This window comes from Aotus nancymaae, unplaced genomic scaffold, assembly GCF_030222135.1.
Source record: "Aotus nancymaae isolate 86718 unplaced genomic scaffold, 86718_ANA_hifiasm-v0.15.2.pri h1tg000025l, whole genome shotgun sequence".
Taxonomy (NCBI): domain Eukaryota; kingdom Metazoa; phylum Chordata; class Mammalia; order Primates; family Aotidae; genus Aotus; species Aotus nancymaae.
The window spans coordinates 28,723,469-28,741,053 of record NW_026988438.1 but is presented as its reverse complement, the minus strand read 5'-3'; the positions used below and the strand labels follow the sequence as shown (position 1 = coordinate 28,741,053).

The window sequence follows — 17,585 nt, the reverse complement described above, 5'->3', positions numbered from 1 at the left end:
GAAGAAATTTCTAGAGATACACAGTGATGACTGCAGTACATAAAGGTCCTTTGACAATGAATGGATGGGGACAAGAGAGTGAGAGGAACCACTGGGGTCATTTCTGGGAACAGCAGAGCAAAGAAGGTAAACACAAATATATCATTAACACAGCACTTAGCACTGTATGTAAGCTTGTAGTGTTGGAAAATGGCACTCAATCCCCAAGTGCTAATTAAAAGTGCATCATTAAGAAAATATTTATAAAACACATATAAAGATCTTGTATTCAAAATATAAAAAGAATTCTTAAAGCTCAACAAAAAAACTCAAACAACCCAATTTTAAAATGGGCAAAGATCTGAACAGACTTCTCACCAAGAGAGATAAATGCGTTAAATAAGCATAGGAAAAGATGCTCAACAACTTGTGTCATTAGAGAATTTCAAATTAAAACAACTATATGCTACTTCACACATATACACTGCTAAAGTCTAAAAAAGTTGACAATGCCAATCACTAGCACAGATGCAAAGTAATACGAAACCTCATTCTTGCTGATTGGGATGCAAAATGGTACAGCCACTTTGGAAGACAGTTTGACAGTTTCTTATGAAGCTAGATATAGTCTTACCATGCAGTGCAGCAATTGTGAATCCTAGGTATTTACCCAATTGATGGAAAATGTATGTCCACATAAAAACCCACATATGAATTGTTGTAGAAGTTTTATTCCTAAGTGACAAAAGCTGGACACAACCAAGATATCCTTCAATATTTGAGTGGATAAACAAATTATGATACATTTATACAATGGAATATTATTTATTGTGATAAAAAGCAAATTAACTATCAAGCTACGCAAAGACATGAATGAATCTTAAATACATATTGCTAAGTGAAAGAAGTCAGTCTGTAAAGGCTATATAGCATATGATTCCACTTCTATGACATTCTTTAAAGGACATAACTATAGAGATGATAAAAAGATCAGTGATTGTCAGGAGTTTGGAAAGAGGAGGGAGGGTGAAGCACAGGGGATTTCTAGAGCAGTGAAGCTCTTCCACACAATACTGTAGTGGTGCATGTGTGACATTACACATTTGTCAAAACCAATAGAACTTTATAGGACATAGAGTAATCCCTAATGTATGCAAATTAAAAACCATATAGGAGGTTGGAGGAATCCTAGATGAAATGCAAACTGTAACAAGACAAGGTAAATGCATTTCAAATGTAGGAAACAACCTCCCTGAAGAGTGGGGGACAAGATGCTCATCGAAGTAGCTTTGTATGTGAATAGAATCTGCAAGACTAAAGGCCAGTGAAGCTGTACATGGGCACTCTATTCTAGCTGATAAAATTGTTTATCATGGGGCTATTTGTAATCAATTCTATTACCACTCTACATGTATACTGGAATTCAACAATTATGTAAACAGAGGGTGGATGCTGAGAATTGTTGGAGGAAGTTAGAATGATCTATGTAGTAATGGGCTTGGAGATACCAATATGAATTCATATTTAGCTTAATAGAGATACAGGTGATTATATATAAAAATATGTATAGACGTGTATGTACATGAGTTGGCATTCACACATATAATTTCTTGCTCTATCAGCTGAAGAGGAGGGAGTCTAGAAGCAACAAAGTCACTACAAATCTAGAAGCCTCAGCAAAAATAAGCACATCTACTGCCCTGATCTTGGTTTCTAAAACCATTTGCTAATAAAATAAACCAGGGCTCCTTGTAGAAACGACCAATTCTAGAAACAGAAAACAAAATATACAAGAAGCACTTGAAGCATCTTGTAGAGCTGCAAAATTGAAAGTGTTCAAAAACAAACAAACAAATACAACGATAGACAAAGGAGCCCTGAATGAAATATCTATGGAATGACAAAAATTGAATAAAACTGAGCAACAAAATAAATAAGGCAGTATTGCATTATAACTCAAAGTGTAAAATAAATATCCATGAGTCCATACTAATATAAATAAATGATTGAATAAATAAGTAATTGTGGGATAATAGAAAAATATCTTATGCAGAAGATTACAAATAATTTATATATATATGTATGTCTCCCTTAAGGAGAAGGAGCCCTGTAGTATGGATTGGACATAGTGACATCCTTCCAAAAAGTATAGACTGAAGTATGAGACAGGCCAGGCGTAGTGACTCATGCCTGTAATCCTAACACTGTGGGAGGCCAAGGCAGGCGGGTCACTGGAGGCCGGGAGTTCGAGACCAGCCTGGCCAACATGGTGAAACCCTATCTCAACTAAAAATACAAAACTTAGCTGGGCATAGTGGTGCATGCACCTGTAATCCCAGCTACTTGGGAGGCTCAGGCAGTGAATCACTGGAATCGGGAGGTGGAGGTTGCAGTGAGCTAAGATGGTGCCATTGCGCTCCAGCCCTTGGTGACACAGCAAGACTCCTTCTCAAAAATAAAGAAATAAATACAATAAAAATTTGAAAATGAGACAAAAGAGTAATTTTATAGTAGAGAAATCTAATAAACATAACTTCATCCAGGAGATCAAGGTTGACACCAGTGGCATGTGATGAAAATTAATATTTTGTGGTGAAAATAGAACTTTACCTCTGGAGTTTTCCTCCCAAAAATACATAACCCCATTCTAATAATGAAAAACATCAAATAAATCCCAATTGAGGGATATTCTACAAAATACCTGACAGGTATTCCTCAAAGCTGTCAATGTCACCAAAAATCAGAGAAGTCTGAGGAACTGTCATATCCAAGAAAAGCCTAAAAAGATTGATGACTGAAAGTAATGGATTATCCTAGATGGGATCCTAGGACAGAAAAATGACACTGGGTAACAACTAGGGACATTTGAATAAAGCAGGAATTTCAGATAATAATAATAATTAATAATAATAAAGGATAGCATCTAATCTGCAGATCTAGACACAGAAGTTACCTTCTGTGTACTCATTGACTCATCTTCCCTCCACTCCCCTCTAAGCCAGCCATCCCCCACACCCCTTCTAGGTTCTGCTGGAAAGTGTTTGGTCAGTGAGATAACTAAACATGAACAAGTCAAATGATCATCAAAAACAGATGAGATATAATAACTAGATGAAAAGCACGAGGAAACAGAGCCAGTTGAACCCTTGCTCATTGGCTTTCCCTGGAGGTTCCTCCACTGTCACTGAAAGATCCAGTGCAGAAGCAGGACACATGGTGGGTCCAATGGAAGGGCCAAGGTCGGGTACCCATCTGTCCAATGCCTGAGGCTTCCTTGTGAAAAACCAGCTCTGCATATCTCTTCCACTAACAGGGAAATGCATGGTGCTTATGATCAAACAAAAGATTAGAAACAAATGAACAATCATAGGGAATTGGCTAAATTCTGGTCCATTCTTAGAATATACTACTGTCATACTATGGAAAGATGATACAGATGACTACTAACAAAACTAGAGGTTCATGTAATAGTGTTAAATGAAAAAGCAGTATATATTAGCTAATCTTGTTACTATAAAGTATATACATATGTACGTAGGAAAATCGGAAGGACATACATTTAAATCATAGCAGTGGTTATCTCTGAGCAGCATAAACATGGCTATTTTTTCTCTTTGGTTGTTTATACTTACTAATTTTTCTGTGATGATCAAGTTCTAGCCATGTAACTTTTTAAAAAGAAACAGACTAGTAAAAATTTCTTCTATAGAATCATCTATCAGAGTTATTCTATAAAATCACACTTAAGAGAAAATCAGTAAAACCAAGTTCACCTTGGGACCTTAGTAATAAACATCTCGGATTGGCCATAGCTGAGTACACTTTTCACAGCCTATAGATTAATATTTATTAATATTTATTCACCCACTTCTTAGAGCACCTATTGTGTGCTATTAATATAACAGTGAACAGAACAGACATAATCCTTGCCTTTGTAGGGCTTTCATTCTAGTAGCATCCTCTGAAATTTTTGACTCACTCACAGAAGTAAAAAGTGTTCAGATATAAGTGATACTATTGCTACAAGCTCCTTGATACCCATGCCAATCTTACCTATTGCAATACCCTAACATGAAGTAAAGAGCTGCAGCAAATGGCTCTGTTGTGACATATTCTTTTATATTATTATAGGTTTGTTTATTAGATCTCAGAGTACTTAATTCTGTTTCTTCGGTAAACAAGGGATTATGGCATCAAATTCTCTAATAAGAAACATAAAAACAGTGCTGTTATCCTGGAGAATGGTGTAGAAAGGGGAGAGGGTTTCACCTTAAAAGCTGATTGTTGCAACGTCTAGGCCAGCTGATTCACTGCTCTTCAAGTCACAGTCCCTCTCCATATTCATTCTATTTTCGCTACTCAGCAGGAACTCAACCAAAGTATTATTGAATTTCCCACTTCTCAGCATGAAGAAACATTTACTGTTTGCTGGAATTCTGATTGTCAGAACACAAACTCTCCTTGCCACTGGAGTCATTGCAAATGGAGTTGAACCTGCTGATAGAGATCAGCTCCCCACTGAGTTTGTGGAAATACTTATATGTCTGCTGTCACCCTCGCTCAAAATGTGGGATAAAGGAAAATTTCATACATTGCTGTTTTATCTGCATTCATTGCCTTTCCTCTCTGCAATGGAATGTGATTTGGTGACAGGGAAAAACACCAGAGCCAGGCATACGGGCACCATCTTGAATTTAATGTGGACATTCTGCTGGGATGCTGGTGTGACCTTCTGAGGATGCCCTCATTCATTGTCTGGCTATATCTAAACTACTGGAAGGGGTCTGACCCTCCTCCTTTCAATGACTGGGCACTTCTCACAGCTGAATCCAACCAGTCATACAATCCCCAACCTCTAGTGGAGAAGAACCAAACCTGGATCCCCACCCCCCGCCACAAAAATGGTTGATTATCAGCAAGTTGGACACTTCTTCCCCTTGGAGATCCTTTAAAAAAGTCTGGCCTCATCTCTTAGAGCAATTTGCTTGGAGAAAATGATCTAATTAGTTAATGAAGATTTTGACAAAGGCACATATCTCAGTACAGAGCCTGAACTTGGGCAAGTTATTATCTATATTACTTTTAAACGTGCTTAGCAAAACCAAAACTTCAAGCCAAAAATTGGCACATCACCATCCTTTATAATTATGCTCCATGTTTGATTTTCATGAAAGCAATTCTCTTTTAGGAGTTCTAACTCTCAATTGTCTAATTCTTTTTCACAAACATAACAATTTCTCCCAAAGGTGTCTATGATTTTCTCACCTTTCACTGCCACCATCAATCTATCTTTTGTTCTCTCTCTCGCTCTCTCTCTCTCTCCATTCTCTCTTTCTCTCTCTGATCATTTTTCTTGGTGGCTACTTTTTGTATTGGTATGGGAAACAATTGCACAGAATTATTTTCTCCAAAAAATAGGTTGAAATTTATTCATATATCGAAAACAGTTGTTAGGATTATTTATGTTAGTCTACTGGAAACCAAAGTGCTCTTCAACAAAACTGTGTAATAGGTATGGTTGGGGAGAGAGGGTTTCCTCAATCAAATTTAACTGAGTTAAAGTTAAACTAGTATCTTCATATCAGGACTTACCAGCACCTTAAATAACGCTAACATCTATTAAGAATCCCTGAGAACAGCCAATAGCATGTAGTTTTTCTCAATTTTATTTGGCCAAATAGCTCCATTTTATCAAGGGCATCTTTGAGTGAAAACACTTTCAGAAAAAATGAATTAATTCAATATCATATATCTTATCATATCATTACTATATCAAGTAATTAACCCAGCATACCCTGTTGTTTTGCACTAAGTGAGAGCAATCCAGAGAGAACAGTCACTTGTCCTCATCCACGTCACTGGCCTCATTCCCTTGCATTCGATATGATTTCCCATAGCACTGGCCTTGCTTCTTTCCATCTGCTGCGACTTCAGTGTGACCTCTGGAACCTCACACTGCAGTGCAGCAGTATTTTCAGGTGGAAGCTTTCTGAACCTCATTACTGAGCATCACTTCAAATGGCAGTAACTTGGTCTACTCAGAGCTTCTGCATAAATTCGAATATTGGCAGCTTTATTTTTAAACAAAAAATAGGTGTTGAATATCTGTGTTTTTTCTCTTTCAAACATAAAGCTATGATATGACCTTTTAAAAAAGCATTTCCTTCTATAGACACTTTCTATCTGTAACGTGTATACACACACACCCCAAACCACATATACTAAACAAAATAAAAATAATCATTTATTGCCACTTAAATGTTATTCTACATGAAGGACAAAACTCTACTATACATTCTATTTCTAAAATCAGTATCTGTTTGTGGTAGAAAGCCCTTATAAAATGTACAAAAACCATCCAGGAGTTTTTGAATTGCAAGGAATTGGAATGTTAACGTGAGCTCCACTGAGGATAGAACAATATGAGAAGTGAGCCTGTGATTTTTATTTCAGGAATTGCTGTGGTAAAATAATTACAATAGCTGATACTGTGTACTTCACACAATGATAAGAATTTAACCTTGAATCTTCACTACAATCCTATGGGGCAAGCACTATTATCACTCCCTCTTTGGGTGAGGAAACTGAGGTTTAAAGAGCTTAAGTAACTGGCCAAAGTCACACAGTTAACACAAAGGAGTCTGGATTCTGGATCCACACACATGCAATCTAAATTCAGACTCTTCCTCCTATCCTCTCATGTTTAAAATAATCTTGTACCAAAATACAGAGTAAGTTTTAATAACTACCAATAATAAATTAAAAGAGTCAAGTCAAAATTATATCTCATGTATATTATTAACATTTAGTTATAAACCTGTCTCATATACTGGATTCTTGAATACCCTTGAATAATCAATAAACTTGAAGCAATAATCTTGCTTCTCTGTAAACAAAAGTGAGTCCTCCCCCAACCCCACCTTAAAATAGTTTGTGGCAATGGCTCAGGAAGTAACTACATTAAGGTCCTGATTAAAAGTTCTCTTAAATAACTGCTTTGATCTTTTCTCTCCTCTCTGCCAGGCTGAAATATTAACAAGTATTCCAAAACTCTAGGCCAGTGGAGTCGAGCCAGGCAAGCTCCAGGACTTTACGTGAAATCTTTAACTTGTGATTCTCAATCATGGCTGCAGATGGGAACCACATAGATAGCTTTTAAAACTCCTAGTGCTCAATTTGTACCCCAGATCGCTTAAAGCAGAATCTATGAGGGTAGGATTAAGTCTTCAGGAATTGTTTAAGCTCTTCAGATAATTCTACTGTGCTGGCGTTTGAAAATTAACTGTCTCTCCAATCCTCTCATTCTTCATCTTCCATAAGCTCATTTGCAACTCCTGACCATCCTTGGAAGCTGGCCAGATTCAGTTCTGGCTCTGTCCCATATGACTTGGACACTTGATTTCAGTTTCTCATTTTTAAAAAATGGAAATAGTAACACTCACTTCACAAGGCAGTGGTAAGAATAAAAATAAATTAGGCATATGAAAGCAGCCAGCACAGTGCTGACACATAGTAGGTGCTCATTCAGTATCAATTTCCATCCCTTTCCTCAGATAAGGACAATTAGGAACTATCTGGGAGATTTGCAAGTGCCTGGAAAATTTAGTAGCATCATGCTTGCCCAACTAGGGAATTCATTTGCCTCTCTAACCACAAAAGCATTACAGTGAGGCCACGTTGATAAGAGCCCTTCTGTTTGCAGAAATACAATTTAGCAACTTCAACCTAACCAGAAAATTACTCTCATACTATGTGCATTAGATGTAGTGTAGTCTAAGGTGATAATCTATTCTTAAACTCTTCAAGGTATATTTCATATTAAAAACTAGAATGATTAAGCCCATTACCTACATTTTTTATTTATTGGAGACAGAGTCTTGCTCTGTCACCCAGTGTGGAGTGCAGTGGTGCGATCCTGCCTCAATGCAAACTCTGCCTCCTAGGTTCAAGTGATCTCCCTCCTCAGCCTCCTGAGTAGCTGGGATTACAGGCGTGTGCTACCACAGCTGTCTAATTTTTGTATCCTTAGCAGAAATGGGGTCTCACCATGGTCCCCAGGCTGGTCTCGAACTCCTGACCTCAAGTGATCTGCCCGCCTCAGCCTCCCAAGGTGCTGAGCCACCAAGCCCAACCCCATTATCTACATTTTTAAAGGCCCAGATTCTCCAAGGACTTTACCTCAAGAAAATGAGAATGTTGAATTATCTATGGCTTCTATTTTTCATTTCACAGAGCAAAGAATGCAGGGGACAGGAAACTTGCAGTTTGAGAAGCTATTTAGAAGGAGCTGAGTTGATACTGCCTGAACCAAACCACTACTAGTCTGATATGGAAAGACGACCCAATCAGCATTTTCAGATCCCTAGAGGGATATGCATCCATAGAGAACAGATAAACCATGTAGTTTTGCTGCCTTCCATGACACCTGAAGCTGTTTTCTCCCACGCATGGTTCTCATTCCTGGATGCACATCAGATTGCTTGGGGAGCTTTGAAAAGTACTGATGCTCAAGCCCTATCCCCAAGAGTCTCTAAAGTAATTGATCACTTTGGAGTGGAGCCTAAACATCAGTATGTATGTAATGCCCAGTGATCCTAATGTGTAGCGAGGCTTGAGAACAACTGGCTTTGGGGCTGAGTTTGTTTTGAGAGCAAGCTGGTTTATACTTAGTTTTAGAAAGATGCTGGGGCAGCCGACCTGCTCCCTGTTCCCGTTGTCTGGGAATGCCCAATCCTCAGCCATGTGCTAAGATTGTAGAATACAATTTAGCAACCTTAACCCATGGTATAAGAGTAATTTTCTCTCTCTCAGTTTCCTCACTCAAAGAAGGAGTAAATTTCTCATCAAGAAAATTACTCTCATACCATGGGCATTAGATGTAGCGTTGTCTAAGGTGATAATCTATTCTTAAAATAAGAATAGATCTAAGACAAGATCTTAGTGCTAAGATCTGTGACAGGAAGACGAGCCCATGGACATCTACTTTTGGGAGAGGTGGGTGGTCTTATGAAAGAAACATAGGCTTGGGGCACATCACTGGGCTAAGCCACTACTAGCTGTGAAATCCTAAGTAAATAATCTGTTCTAGCACTCAGGGTTTGGTTTTCTTTCTTCCTTTCTTAAAATAAGAATAGTAACTGCCTTCCATGGTTGTGGTGAGGATTTTAAAGGACATATAAATGAAAAATGTATATGCAGTGCCCATGTGCCATTGCACAGTACACCATGCCCAGAGTGTTGTAAGTGTTTGGTATATAGCCATCATTGTTACACAGCACAGGAAGATGAAACGTCATCACTGCTGCCTCATGATAGCACCCTCCCTGGTGGATCTCCTTATTACAATATGGAAAAGTCACATAATTCTCCAAATGATGGGTTTTATTACATGAAAGATCTCATCACACAGTGAAGGGATTAGCTTAATGAATTTATTTGTGAATATTTGGCAGAGAATATACCACTCTGATTCACAAAAGATGAGTTATTTAAAATATGCATTTGTGAAAAAATATATATATTTTTCCATTCTGCTACCTGAGGAAACCACTCTGCTGAAACTAAGTGCCATTTTAAGCAAAGCAAAAAATGTCTAGCATAATACATGTTAAGGACCTAATGTTGTCCCTGATATTTGTAGATGTGCGATACATGTTAAAGTATCTGTTGTTAAAAGCCTGTATTAGGGAGATCAGAAGTCATCATTTCTTGAAGTTAATTACTCAATAACTTACAATACATATATATTTTGCTTTGGTAAAAGAATCATAAGCTTCCTAAAATGCCTTCAGACCTCAGAGCTAGTCCAGTTTCTTCTGAGGAATCCTCTGGATGGACGTTTTATCCGTAGTCCCCTAAAACAGGACATATAACAATGTCATTGCAAGACAGCTGGCATCTAAACACACGAACTCTTTCTACAGCAGGCAGTGGAGTTTAGAAGCAGAGCCACATCTACAGAGCCAACACTACCATGCACACTGGAGGAGCAATCAGCTAGCTGCATGGAGGAATGACTACGGAACCGTACCTTTCCATTCAGGGATCACTTCATGAAAGTGAGGTGATGGAGACGCCCTGGAGATTCTGCTCAGAAGTAAGTCACTGACTAGTCACTATCATTAGCAATCATGACTGTTAGTGGTGGCGAAGCTCTGGACCACTCTTCTGGTGACAGCCAACATTTACCCAGCTTCCATCATGGATGGCCCACCCATGAAGCTTGAGTGGGTTCACAAATCCCATTGGGGCAATAAATAAAGTTGGATCTAGGAAAAAAAATGGCTGCAGGTGCAAGAGTCATTTTGCTATAGATGTGCAAGAAATCAAGGTGAGGTCCCCAGAGCAGTTTTCTGGTGCTGGAGCTCCAGGATGTCCTCTTAGGTGATTTTTGAAACCACACAAGCAGTTCTTTAATGAAGTGCTTGTTTGTGGTTTCTGGATTGAGACATGTTACTTGCAGAACTTCCTAAATACTCAGATCCTCATATCCCAGCACCTATCTCACCCTATAGGTTAGAAAGGGAAATCATTAAATTTCTTGGACATGTCTATGAAATCACATCTATAGTAATAAAACTAAACAAAAGTGTTTTGCCAAGCATCCACAGATTTTCGACTTTAAAATTATTTAATATAAAATCATTTAAGCATACAGAAATGTATAAATAACTCTCAATACTGTATAATTCAATACAGTTTAATAAAATCTTAATAATTTTCACATTTGCTCAAACATTTTTTGAAAGAAATTAACACAGATAGAATTAAGTTACCCAGTAACTTAGTATCTGTGATACTTTCTCTCTTCCATCTGAAAAAGCCATCATCCAGAATTTGGTATTTATCATTGCTGTGCATATATGTGTGAGATGATTGCATTTGTATCTACAAAATATCTAATAGTTCTGCATGTTTTTAAAAAATATAATTTATATTAGAAAGCATATATCTTGTCACAACTTGCTTTATTTGCTCGACATTATGCTAGGCATTGTTTGTAATAGCAAAAAGTGGAACACAACTATCAATAGGATAATAATTATATGTCTTTGTAACATTTGTATTAGAAAATGCTATACACATTTTGCATGGAATTTCTTTTGCTATACATTAGTAAACCTAATGTACGGCAAAAAAAATTTTTTAAGGCATCTCTTAGAAGCATGATAGTCCTAGATTTTTTTCTTTCTTATCTAACAATCTCTATATTTTAAAAGCAACTTGAAGCCATTTGTAACTATTGTTATTCTTGATATTTTTGAACTTATTTCTTCTATTTAATTGTGTTTTGTGTTTATCATTATTTGCTCTTTGCTTTTTTGTCTTCCTGTCTTCTATTAGGTTGACATATTCTCTTTTTTAATTGCCGTTCATTTGTTGATTTCAGAGCTTGCTGTATTGGTTTGGATCTGTGTCCCATCCCACATCTCACGTCCAGTTGTAATCCCCAATGCTGGAGGTGGGGCCTGGTGGGAGGTGATTGGTCATGGGGGCGGATTTCCCCCTTGGTACTGTTCTCATGGTAGTGAGTGATTCCTCATGAGATCTGGTCATCTAAAAGTGTGTGGTACCTCCCCCTGCTTCCTCCTGCTCTGGCCATGTGAAATGCTGTAAGTTTCACCATCCTCCATGACTGTAAGTTTCCTGAGGGCTCCCCAGAAGAAGTCACTTTGCTTCCTGTACAGCCTGAAGAACTGTGGGCCAATTTATAAATTACTCAGTCTCAGGTAGTTGTTTATAGCAATGCAAGAACAGGCTAATACACTTGCCTGAGTCAGCTTGGGTGCTATAACAAAGTGCTGGGACTGAGTGGGTTACAAACAACAGAAACTTATTTCTTACAGTTCCAGAGGCTGGAAGTCCAAGATTAAGTTTCCAGCACAGTTGGCTTTTAGGGAGGGCCCTCTTCCTCTTCCAGGTTGCAGACTGCTGACTTCTTGTTGTGCCCTCATGTGGTGAAAACAGAGCAAATTAGCTCTCTGAGGTCTCTTTCATAAGGTCACTAACCCCATTTGTGAGGGCTCCATCCTCATGACCTGATTAACTCCCAAAGGCTCTACCTCCAAACATCATCACATTAGGGACTGGATTTTAACATACGAATTTAGTGGGAACACAAACATTCAGTGCATAACAATGCTATTGTATTTCTCAGCACTCCTTAGGTCCACATTGAAATATCCTTTCTTCCATCTATGGCTTCTCTTTCCTATTTTAACACAAAAATTGGACATTATTTTATGTTCACTTGTCACTCAAATTTACCAACACATTTTATTTACTGATGTGCTCACCACTAATTCCTGTGTTTCACACCTTCCTTGTGGGTTCACTTTTCTTCTTGTTGACATATTTCCCTTAATACTTTTTTTTGAGATGGAGTCTCAATCTGTGGCCCTGCTGGAGTGCAGTGGCACTATCTTGGCTTGCTGCAACCTCCACCTGCCAAGTTCAAGCGATTCTCCTGCCTTAGCCTCCTGAATAGCTGGGATTACAGGCACGTGCCACCATGCCTGGCTGATTTTTGTATTTTTAGTTGGGATGGGGTTTTGCCATGTTGGCCAGGCTGGTCTCAAACTCCCGACCTCAGACGATTTGCCTGCCTCAGCCTCCCAAAGTGCTGGAATGACAAGCATGAGCCATCAAGCCCAGCTTTAATACTTCTTTTAATGAATGTCTGCCTGTGAGTGGTAAATTATGTCATTGTATACCCGAAAATGTTTTAATGTGCCTTCACTCATAAGTAATAATTTGGCTGTTTTAACTATTACATATTGCTCTATTTTCTCTCAGCATATGGAAGATATATTCTTTAACGTCTTCTGGCTTCTACTGCTACCAGTGCAAATTTTGCCGTCAGTTGATTACTTGCGACTTCCTGGCCCATAATCAGCTTCTCATAGCATTTAAGGTTTCCTCACCCTTGATGTAACTTTGGACAATATCACACAATGTTTTTAGGTATGCATTTGTTTTTGTTCAGTTATGGCACTGGAGATGTATTTTCCATCTAAGAATTTGAGTCTTTCTTTACTTCTGGGAAATTATTACCTATTTGTTGAAATATTGCTTTCCAACCACTTTCTCCATACTCTACTCAAATTTCTGAGAGATTTAGTTTAGAGCAATTTGTCTATCTTCCATGCTTTTTAATTTTTTATTAAGATATAATTCATAAACCAAAAATTTCACCCTTTTGAGGTATACATTTCAAAGGTTTTTACTATATTCATAATGTTTCACAACCATCCCCACTGTTCAATTCCAGAATATTTTTATCACCCCTAAAAGAACCCCATATTCATGAGAAGTCACTCTCCATTCTCTTCTCTCCCCAGCCTCTGATAACCACTAACCTACTTTCTCTATCTACGGATTAGCCCATTCTGGGTATTTTATGTAAATGGAATAATACAACATGTAACCTTTTGTGTGTGGCTTCTTTTAATTAGCAAAATGTTCTCTAGGTTCATCCATGTTGTAAAATGTATCAGTACTTCATTCAAGTCACTCTCTGATTAAGTTTTTGAAAAACAGCCAAACTGTGTTCTAAAGTAGCTGCACTATTTTACATTCCCACAAGCAATGTATGAGGGTGCTAATTTCACCACATCTTCACCATCACTTGTTTTCATTTTTTTTATTATAGCCATCCCAGTGCATGTGAAGTGGTATATCACTGTGGTTTTGATTTGCATTTCTTTAATGATTAATGATGTTGAACATCTTTTTTCATGTGTCATTTGTATATCTCCTTTGGAGAAATGTTTGTTCAAATCCTTTGGCACTTTTTATTGGGTTGCCTTTTTATTGTTGAGTCGTAAGAATTCTTTACATATTCTGGATACAAGGTCCTTATCAGATATGTGATTTGCAAATATTTTCTCTGTGGATTATCTTTCCACTTTCTTGATAGTGTTTTCCAAAGAAGAGAAGTTTTTTATTTTAAATCCAATTACCTACTTTTTCCTTAGTTGCTTGTACATTGTTATATCTAAGAAACCACTGCCAAATTCAAGGTCATGATTTACCTCTACATTTTATTCTAAGAGTTTTATGATTCACGATCCTTCATTTTTTGATATGGCTCCCTCTCTATGCTCTGTTTGGTGTAAAGTCCTCAGGACTATCCTCCAACATGAATTGTCTTTTCCACTGTGTTCTACCTTGAATTTATACTACCAACTGAGAACTTTTTCTTTTTAAAAATTGCAATGACTCTATGTTTGTTTCCTTTTTTAAGTTTCAGATTTTGAATCACTTCTTTTGCATATCTCTGCTCTTCTCGGTTTCTGTACACTTTTACTTTATTGTTTTTAGGATTATTTTTCCTCCATTTGGCTCTTTGAGTATCCTAATTACATTTTCAAGTGTTTGACAGCCTACACCAAAAATTAACTGCTTCCAGAAGAAATTCATGTTCTAATTGCCGATTTCTGTGATACACTCTGCTATCTGATACTGGCACCAATTCTTCCTCCTGTACCCATGCCCCTTGCTTTCTAACCTGTACTGCTCCTCCCCATGGCAAGCCACACCTTCCTGCTTCTTGACTTTGCCTTTGGCCAGATCGTTTTTCACAGCAGCTGTGTCATTTTATGTTCCTAGAATGAATACACCAGCATTCCGATTTCTCTACACCCTCACTAATATTTGCTAGTTTCTGTTTGTGTTTTATAGTAGCCATCCTAATGGGTATGAAGTGGTATCTCATTGTGGCTTTGATCTGCGTTTCCTTAATGACTAGCATCTTTCCATATGCTTATTGGCCATTTGTAGATCTTCTTTGGAAAAATGTCCATTCCAGACCTTTGGCCATTTTTGAATTGGGTTTTGTTGCTGTTGTTTTGCTGCTGTTGAGCTGCCAGAGTTCTTTATATCTTTTATATATCTGGATGTTAACCTCTTATCAAATATATAATTTGAAAATATTTTCTCCTATTCTGTGGGTTGCCCTTTCACTGTATTAATGTGTCTTTTGATCAACAAAAAGCTTTTAATTTTAATGAAGTCTAATTTATGTATTGCTTTTTTTGTTGCCTGTGACACTTTGGCTAATTTCAAGGAGAAGATATTTTGATTTTGTGTTCTTTCTCTCTCTCTTGCCTGTCTAGAGTTCTGTAATTACTTCCACCTCCTCCCTTAAACTTCCACCTCAGAGCCTTATAATGGCACTTTAGGACTACTGCTCTATAATCATATTGGGATATTGCAGATCCAATTCCAAAGCTAGCTTGGTCTGGCAGAAAAGGTGTCCCAATGTCCTTTCATCTCTCTAGGCCAACAGCTTCCTAATATTATTAAGCTGCAGCTTGGAGGAAACAGGTTGGCAGCAGTTGTTTTGGGCAGTTGTATTCAGGTTATAGCCCTAGCTCTGATTCCCAGTGTCCCCTCGAGTACTTTTAGTCCCTTTTGCTCCACAGGATTCAAGCTCCTTCCTGCCACTTCTTACTCAGGATGTGGATCACAGCACAGGGTTTCTGTAATTCTCTTTTGTTTCTGGTTCCCAGAGTTGTTTGTCTCTGGCACTAGCTTTTTCATAAATATATATTTTATTATAATTTTACCTACCTTTGCATGTGTTTGAGCAGAGTGTTTGTCAAAAAATGAACTTACTAAACCATCTTGACTGGAATTCACAGCAAATGCTTTCACCTCCTAATGACTGAATTGGATCAGCCTGCAGCAGAGTGATTTGGCTGCATTGGATCTAGTCATGTAAATGGTGTTGAAGAAATAGAAAATCCTAATATTTCAACTAAGTCCATTCACTGGCTGTAAAATCAAAGGTTTTTAAAAGCTTCTGTCTGTTGGTGGTTGTTCAGAAGAGTCATCTCTTCTACAGATGTGAGATGGTGAGGTGGAGCTGTGAGCAGGAGCCAGCATGCATGGGGAAGGAGGGGGCACATGAGCCAGAGGGAGGCATCTGTGATGCTCCTGAGGCAGGAAGGGAATTAGAGAGCTGGGCATTGCAATGAGGTGGTGAGCACATCTGCTAGTGAAAGTATGATTCCAGATCCTTCCCTACACCCCGTCAGGATGTGGAGCACAGCTGACCTGCAGCTTCTGTCCTGCAGTGTCAATCTGTACACTGCGTAGCAGCAATTACACAGATTAATTATGTCTGGTGTTTTGAGAACTACCCACTTCCACCTCTGACCATCTCCCAAGTCCTGTAGGCAGAGGAGTGTGTTTTACAGCCCTGTAGGCTTTGGAAATGCTCAGAACTCAGAGCCTAAGACACTCCTTTTGGGGCCACTTTAGATGGCTAAAGACAAGGTAGCTGTGATTCTGACTCAGAGGCCTTGGAAACCCAGTGGCCATCCCTGGGTCCCCAGCAGAACAAGTGGGACCCAGGACAGCTCTGCATATTCTTGGAGATGACCAGGATGCCCTCAGAAGTCCCACCTGACCTAGCAAGGCTATGACCTTGTCAGGAGCAAACACCATTTCTTCACACTGGAGTTGCTTGGTTTAAAGCTGATTTCCTCCGAATGCTCTGTAGTCCTAAGAGCATAGTAACCTCAAGCAGAGACGAGATGGGAAGGGGCTTCCAGAGACTACAGTGCAACGTCTACTCACTACTCAAAACCAAGTTAGTAGAGTTGAAGCAAATCCAAACTGTAAGATGAACCTTTTTTTCTGAGGATCATTCTCTTTTGTGTAGTCATAAAGTAAATGGGAGACTGATCACTCACACACCACATACCCAGCTGAGAAACATTAATGCACACCCAATAAGTGCCTGTCACCTTGGCAGCACTGGGGGCAGAAAGGAATAAGGCAGTCCTCATCATGGAAAAAGACACTTATCAACGGACAATGGGACTTATAAGCAAACCATTGTAATACAATGTGAATTCTACCTAGATGATTTTGACAGACTGCAAAGAGAAATTAGTCAGGGAAGAAGAGAGTAAGGAGCATCCCAGGCAGTCACAGAGGCAAGAAAATTCCAAGGGTGACCTAACAGATGCAGAGTCCACTTGTTTGACTTGGGTGAGGGAGCTACAGAAATTGAAATTAAAAAAGCAGGCAGACATAAGTCACATTTCATCTAAGATGCCACAAATTGTAAAATGAACTATTATTTCATGTACAACCAAGAAAAAAAATGCTGCTAATTGAATTATCACACACCATTGATTGCAAAACATCCCAATTTAAAATGGGTTAAAATGTAAGGCAATATGCCTCTCAGAATGGATGAAATATGGTAATTCCTCAAAGAAGAAATGTAAAGGTGAATTAATACTAAAAAAAACCGTTTTTAGTAGAAAGATAAAATAAATTCAGACCAAATCCAAATTGGTAAAGTATTGAAAATAATGTTTAGCATTAGCAAGGAGATAGTGAAATGAACAAACTCATGCTAAAAGCATACATTAATACTATCTTTCTGGAAATCACTTTGGTAATAATGTATCAGGAACCTAAATATGTGCTTATTCTTTGAGCCAGTAATCTTACCTAGAGGAATCTATCCTAAATCCATACTTACCGACTCAGAAGATTTATGTACAAGAATGTAAGTTCGCTTATAAAAATGCAAGTTATATAAATGCTATATTATCAATAGGTATATAAATAAGCTGTGGCATAAT

At 38.2% G+C, this 17,585-nt stretch overlaps 1 protein-coding gene and 1 long non-coding RNA gene across 15 annotated transcripts in view; one reads left to right on the top strand and one right to left on the bottom strand.

Moving 5' to 3' along the window:
- The window catches only part of PDE1C (phosphodiesterase 1C), a 613,256-nt gene that overhangs the window by 89,139 nt on the left and 506,532 nt on the right, over positions 1 to 17,585 (bottom strand). Inside the window, exon 19 of one of the 12 annotated variants that reach the window (XM_012475119.2) lies at positions 9,397 to 9,833. The exons of the other annotated variants lie outside the window; for them this stretch is intronic. Within the exon in view, the coding sequence (XP_012330542.2) occupies positions 9,820 to 9,833 (14 nt within the window). The 3' untranslated portion in view covers positions 9,397 to 9,819. Of the gene's footprint in view, positions 1 to 9,396; positions 9,834 to 17,585 lie in introns of those variants that run through there. 12 annotated transcript variants of the gene reach the window in all.
- The window catches only part of LOC105732848 (uncharacterized), a 124,707-nt gene that overhangs the window by 102,733 nt on the left and 4,389 nt on the right, over positions 1 to 17,585 (top strand). For all 3 annotated transcript variants that reach the window (XR_010344075.1, XR_010344076.1, XR_001111087.2), the window contains exon 3: positions 9,903 to 10,075. This is a non-coding gene — a long non-coding RNA (uncharacterized LOC105732848). The remainder of the gene's footprint in view (positions 1 to 9,902; positions 10,076 to 17,585) is intronic.